Genomic DNA, 7,026 nt, shown 5'->3' with positions numbered 1-7,026 from the left:
CCTTCGCTACCTAGGCCGGTGTCCTACAGGCCCATTACATCACGGGGCACATTCCGTCTTTGCTGTAATAAGAGAATTACTTTGGTTGTTGTATGTATAATAGTTCCTCTGTTTCTAAATATATGACCTTTCGGTAGTTTAATTAAACTACCAAAACATCATATATTTAGGAACAGGGGAGTATATTGTAGTTTGGGTTATGATAGAGCATCCAAAGACAAGCGCCCCAACCCCCCTTCCCCTGTACTCCCGCGTGGACAATCCGACCACTGGCAGATAAAAAACTAACACAGATGTACTCCTCATACCGGGCCCAAACGCCCAAGCTGACTACCACCCCTCATATTCAAACCAAATCTAGGGCGGATATAGGGTGTCCTGGGCACGTCCGCCACATCAAATCTGCCCATGGTGGGCCATCACGACCCCTCATATATTCCTCTGCATTCGCTCCCCGGACCAAACCCTGGCCACTCCACTACACTCCGCTCTGCTCCACCCCAAGCTCCCTTCCGGCTATCTCCGGCCTTCTTTGGCATGGCGGGCAGCGGATCCGACTCCGAGCACTCCTGGTACGTCAGCTGGAGCATTGTCCATACGAGGAGGAGGAGTCTATGGCCGTCCCCATGGCCCTCCGCCACTCTCGGAATGAGTGTTCCCGACCCAGTCAGATTCGATCCAACGTAAATTAATTGTGTCGGCACAACTGGCGCTCGGGTCCATTGGGGCTGGAAGCTCGAGCTTCGTCTACCATCCCTTCTCCGATCCAAAGGAGCACATGGGTTACAGGGACTAGTGTGCCTGCCGTAACATGCAGAGGGGGCGGAAGCGCGAGGCCCGCCTCGTTGTCGATGTGGCGAGGCGGATGCGTCGGCGCATGCTGCCATGGAAGAGGAAGTTATATGTGCCCGCATCCTCCACAAGCGGTAGAGGAGGAACACACTCTCCCTCGAGAACGAGCCCTGGATGTCCATGCCATAGCCGGACTGCCCCTCAAAGAGGAGAGGGAGGATAGTGACGGGGCGGACAGCTCCAGTGAGGAAAAGATCCGACTTGATCCATATTGCGTCTTCGACCGCTACTTCTGCGACAAAGATGCCAAGAGCGCCGACAAGGACAAGCATGGATGATCTTTTTCCATAGCTTAGTATGTATGTAGAACATGCCAAATTTTGATAGTCCAATGGCATTGTATTGATGTAGTAGTCGGATCATCTGATTGTATCAAAAGTTTACGATGCATGTGTAATATGGATTTGGGGTCTGCTAATTGAGATACCAGGATGTGGTAACGAAAATTTGACCTATGAGGGGCCAGTTGAGTTGTATGTGGATGTAGATGCTCTTGCGATGTTAAATGTGATTATGGGCTGGTGCACATGATGTTTGGTTAAGTGATTCAGAGAGGCACATCATGATAATACGATGGTGTCTAAATCAACTCTTGGCGAGGCCCTCTATGTGAGGTTTTGTGTGGGTGCCGCTCGGCATTTGTGACGGTTTTGCCTGATTTTTTCTTAATTGTCTAGGCAACTCGCTTCTGCTTAATTAATGGATGAGACAACTTTTGCCTCCCTTACGAAAAATAAATATTCTTGTATTAATAAGGGATAAAGGACCTAGTATGGATGAGAGGGATAAAGATTGAAGCATGATCAAGTATGAATGTGGGCACAAACATATAAGGAATGAAGATGGAGCTTTGAATGGAGACTACACTTCAAATTTCGTTCGGTCCTTATTTGTGTAGGAAACCTATCTAGGGATGTCACCCAATCCCCCCACCCCCCCTATTTGTAAGTACTGCCCTCAAACGTTATTTAGTATTTGAGTTTTGCGTGATTGAGTTTTAGCGTTTGTTACTCTTATCCATAAGCACAAGTATCGATAAGACCTCCTGCACTACACCTCCTGCACTAACATCTTCAGAACCCTGATTTAGTATATAGTTTTTTCTTATATCAGCAATTCATATGCTTGCTTGTTCTTCGATAGCATACAAGGATTGATTACGTGATCAAGTTGACCATGTTTCCAGCACCGTCACAAACCATACCTAAGTTGGTTTAGCAGTTGCTAAGCTGAGGCATCCAGTGTCCCGTGTAGTCAGGTTGTCAAAGTCTCCTCCAACATAATCGTCATTGTTTCATAGAAAGATTGGGCCACCCTGGCACATATCGGTTTTGTTTTTCTAGGCAAATGTAGAGCAAACAAAATGGATAATTTTCGACTGAATCCTTGAATTTTGACGAAACTAATTTCCATATGAGCTGGGCTCAAATTTAAGGACAACTGGTTTTGACTTGAACGGAAAACAGGAAGCTCATATAAATCTTGGATGTTTTTGAAGCCATAGTTAACTAGGCAACTCGCTTCTACTTAATTAATGGATGAGACAACTTTTGCCTCCCTTACGAAAAATAAACATGCTTGTATTAATAAGGGATAAAGGACCTAGTATGGATGAGAGGATAAAGATTGAAGCATGATCAAGTATGAATGTGGGAACAAACATATAAGGAATGAAGATGGAGCTTTGAATGGAGACTACACTTCAAATTTCGTTTGGCCCTTATTTGTGTAGGAAACCTATCTAGGGATGTCACCCAATCCCCCCCCCCCCTCCATTTGTAAGTACTTCCCTCAATCCTTATTCAGTGTTTGAGTCTTGCGTGATTGAGTTTTAGCATTCATTACTCTTATCCATAAGCACAAGTATCGACAAGACCTCCTGCACTACACATCTTGAGAACCCTAATTTAGTATATAGTTTTTTCTTATATCAGCAACTCATATTCTTGGTTGCTCTTCGATAGCATACAAGGATTGATTTACATGATCAAGTTGACCATGTTACCAGCACCGTCACAAACCATACCTAAGTTGGTTTAGCGGTTGCTAAGCTGAGGCATCCAGTGTCCCGTGCAGTCAGGCTGTCAAAGTCCCCTCCAACATACTAGTCGTTGTATCATAGAAAGATCGGGCCACCCTAGCACACATCGGTTTAGTCTTTCTAGGCAAATGCAGAGCAGGCAAAATGGAAGAAAAATAAAATCAATTGAATCCTTGAATTTTGACGAAACAAATTTCCGTATGAGCTGGGCTCAAATTTAAGGACAATTGATTTTGACTTGAACGGAAAACACGAAGCTCATACGAACACACGGATGTTTCAGTGAAGCCTGTGGCCCTGCCTCAAAGACGACCGACATACACCACCCAAAGCACAGCTGTGCCGAAGAAGATGCGGCACCAAGATTATTCAGGACGGAGAAGAAGGTCTCAGCTAAAGTACAGTCAGAGAGACACATAAATGCACTTATACGCATGTGCGACTACTGATTATTGTTCAAGGATACAAATGTGGTGTGCCATGTCGGGCCACAAGGATCCAAAGCAGGCGCTGCTTACATTATTGCTCAATCAAGCGGAAGTGCAAGCGCATGCGCTGCGCAGTGATCACTGATCGGGCAGAAGCTCACCGAAGCACACTAGCATCCAAATATGGAGGAGCACTGCTGGTCTGACAACTTGCGAGATTCCCTTCTTTCTTTCTTGCCCATCATGGATCTGTCAGAGCAGAGCAGGGAGAAGAACCTTCGCAGCCCTGTTCTCTTCCCTGCCAGGAAATGTGCCGCATTTGTATATGGATCATTCATGTTCCTCCTACCAGCACGAACATGGCGCGGAGGGTGAAGGAAACATGTGCAGTGCGGCGGGCTGATTGAAGTTGATCCTTCAACTTGGCGGAAAGATGCCGGCCCTCGTTTTATATATCTCTCCAAGTTGGCCGGCTTTAACGTGGTCAATCGCTGACATGGGAGTGTTCTCCATCCCTCGATCGGGCGCCAATCCCAAGCAATAACTTCACTGCAGAAGCGGAGTTTCTTACTGATCGAACCCTCCACGACCTGCCCTGCTATCTTAATGGAGGCAGAAATGTCAAGGTTAAGCAGGGGGTGGATCATGGATGGATCTGGGACGCTAATAAAACTGCAGAGTCCAATTAGGCCACACTCGCTGCTGCACATGCGCGCATGTTCCTCGCCTAAGCAAGCTGGATGTGTAAAGGAAGGGTCGGGGGGCAGAGGGACACCCGGACACGGGAGCAGAAACATGCTACACGCGCGTCGGACCACCGGTGCAGATGCAGGTATCATGTGGTTCGCTGCGTCCGGTACCGTGGTCTGCCTCATGCTCTGTTTTTTCTCCCGGTTCTTCCTGTGCAGTTTCAGACTTTGAGTGGGTGCTCCTGTCGTCCTGTATGTCCCAGGTTGCGTGCAAGCGTTTTCCTGCAATCCAATTTTGGAATGACAATATTGTGCCACACAAAAGCAATTGCCCTTATTATCCCGTGGAAAAAGTGAAAATTATTTGGCATCATCCCGTGGAAACCTTATTATCAGATTGGTATATGAGCTGTGTCCATGTCATGAAGAAGAGAATGAGTGATCCGTCGGAATCTGGACGAGTTAAAGCTTAGTTTGGCAGGCGAAAGCCTCTTTGAAGATATCAAGTACTGGTCCTTGGCTTTATTCAGCACTCAGTTCTTTAAAATGTACTACACCTGGAAGACATCTTAATGTATGCGAATACACAATTCCAACCACACAACTAACAAAGTACTCCCTCCGTCTTAAAATAACTGTCTCAACTTTATAATAAGTTTAGTACAAAGTTGTACTAAGCTTAAGACACTTATTTTGGGACGGAGAGAGTAATACTGAAGCGAGAAATAACTCCATGTCACAGTTGATCTCTATGTTGTTGTTGTACCTGTTGTACTGCACCTCTGAATGTATGCATGACACAGTTTAGCTAGGTGCCCAAAGTAGCCCCACAAAACGAATCAATGGAATTTGCAAGATTGTGACACCTGATCTACCCTTGTACTAGTATGTCACAGGTAACAGCCATGAATGATCGATGCAAGTGGCGCGTCGGAGGTGACCTAGGTGAAATGTATGTGGTGATCATGTCATGTACAGTGGCCGGGGCACACATGTGCAGATGTCTGAATTTGGCAAGCTTGGCACTACTACTAGTTCACTCTGCTGCAGACCTTCCTGATCTCCCCGGGCGGCCCGGTGAGCACGTCGGCGTAGCCCATCTTCACCATGGCGTCCGCGAACTTCTGCGACCACAGCTTCCGGTTGGCGGCGTACTGGCCGACGAGCGCCGCCGTGTCGCTCCGGTCGAGCAGCGCCTGGTCGGAGTTGAAGAGCACCTCGTTGGTGCCGATGTTCTTGTAGTACTGGTTGTCGAGCTGGAGCGGCGTCTTGGCGTCCAGCTGCACGACGCGGTCGAGCCGCCCCGTCGCCGCCGGGCACTTGCCGGCGCGGAGGGCCTTGGCGAGCGTGTTGTTGAGCGTGGGGTCGATCTGCGGGTAGAGGTGGCTGGAGAAGGAGGAGCAGTGGGAGCGGCCGATGGAGTGGGCGCCGGAGAGCGTGACCATCTCGTCGGCGGTGAGGTTCTTGGACGCGAAGCGGGTGATGAGCTGGGTGAGGTTGAAGTTGGCGGGGGGCAGGTTGGCGAGCGCCTCGGTGGCGTTGGAGACGCGGCCGTCGAGGCGGCCGGAGGGCATGGCGAAGATTATGCCGCCCATGATGCGGGAGGCGTCGCGGGCGGCGAAGGCGACGATGTCGGCGCAGGAGACGACGCCCGGGCAGCGGCGCTCCACGACGCGCTTGGCGCGGTCGATGACGCCGAAGCCCCGGAGGCTGGGGAAGTTGGGCGCCGCCGTCTTCTCCACCGTCCGGTTGCCCGGGCTGCCCGTCGGGTCGTCCAGCAGCACCGACGCGTCGCAGCCCTGAGCGAATGCAGCAGCTACATTAGCACCGTAATTAAGCATGACATGAGCTCGTCCGGTGGAGCGCAGCACGTACCCTGACGAAGCAGTCGTGGAAGAAGAGGCGGACGAGGCCGGGGCCGTTGCCGGCGTCCATGCGGACGGAGGCGTGGACGATGGTGGTGATGAGGGACTCGGCGTCGGGGCACGTCGCGTCGTAGTACCCGACCTTGAGCTGCGCGTCGGCGGCAGGGACGGAGAGGATCAGGCACGCGCACATGCACGCGGCGACCACCCCCAGGACAGATCCGCCATTGCCATTGCCAGTACCAATACCAGTACCGCTGGCCATCTCCCCCGTACCGCTACACTGGGTATGTAGTTACTATAGCAGTCCACTGGGGCTAGCTAAGCTGAGCTAGGCTAGCTCGATGTTGGCGCTGCCGCTATTGGTATCTGTACTAGGGGTGATCGGTAAGTATACCAGCAGCAAGTGCAGTCGCATTTATACGTGGCTGGCCGCGTCTCCAACTAACTATAGATTCGAGATTGATAGAAAACGGAAGCTAGTGAGCGGGCGACCTGCTGCATGCACTGATTAATTAGCTTGGAACGTGGCCAGTGTGTCGACTGAGGGAGACGGGAGACTGTAGGAACATGGGACCGAGCCGAAGTTGACCCGCGATCGACCGCCACCAATTAGGCTGGCTTCGTGCCCTGCAGCTCGCTAGCCGCTGTTCTATTCTCCTTGGGGCGCCGAAGTGGTTGCGGTTAACATGGAGCCTGCGGTGTCCGCGCGCACTGATGCTCCGTGCTGTCCCTCTCCGGCTGCCGTCTCGGCGCTGCAACCGGCCGGTGCGCGCTTCATCGGTTCACTGCCACGACGGGATCGCGATACGTTTTTGAGGGATTACAACATTACAATACGGCGGCGCGCTGGCGCAGCACGGCCGACGTTGACGGAGCGAGATGCGGAATTGTACACTTACTGTGGATCGAGAGTGGGCTACGCATGCTGTGGGTAGTGGTAGTGGAGTCGGGCAGTGCTACACTATAGTAGCTAGCCTGATCCGCAACATCGGGATCGGGGATTAAATTCCTCAGGTCAGGCTGAGTGGCATTGGCTGCCCCTGGGTTTTCTACTTCCTGCCAGTACTGCTGCGTTGGTAGATTATTCGACCGGCTGGGCATTTTCTTCCCACCTCGCCCCAGTTTGCATCTGAAGCTTCCCCCGGCTC

General features: G+C 51.0%; 1 protein-coding gene across 1 annotated transcript; it reads right to left on the bottom strand.

Moving 5' to 3' along the window:
• Positions 1–4,724: 4,724 nt before the first annotated feature.
• On the bottom strand, positions 4,725–6,280 carry LOC123165402 (peroxidase 5). Its single transcript, XM_044583042.1, has 2 exons — positions 5,886–6,280; positions 4,725–5,809 (listed from the first exon to the last, which is right to left on the bottom strand). The coding sequence occupies exons 1-2, from the start codon at positions 6,138–6,140 to the stop codon at positions 5,042–5,044; spliced, it is 1,023 nt and encodes a 340-aa protein (XP_044438977.1). The 5' UTR covers positions 6,141–6,280; the 3' UTR covers positions 4,725–5,041.
• Positions 6,281–7,026: the final 746 nt, after the last annotated feature.

This window comes from Triticum aestivum, chromosome 1D, assembly GCF_018294505.1.
Source record: "Triticum aestivum cultivar Chinese Spring chromosome 1D, IWGSC CS RefSeq v2.1, whole genome shotgun sequence".
Classification (NCBI taxonomy): Eukaryota; Viridiplantae; Streptophyta; class Magnoliopsida; order Poales; family Poaceae; genus Triticum; species Triticum aestivum.
This window is presented reverse-complemented; position numbering and strand designations above follow the sequence as displayed.

Coding starts and splice junctions, on each gene's coding strand:
- LOC123165402 (XM_044583042.1), bottom strand. CDS start 6,140: ATGGCCAGCGGTACTGGTATTGGTACTGGCAATGGCAATGGCGGATCT. Junction 5,810..5,885: donor TCCACGACTGCTTCGTCAGG/GTACGTGCTGCG, acceptor GCATTCGCTCAG/GGCTGCGACGCGTCGGTGCT.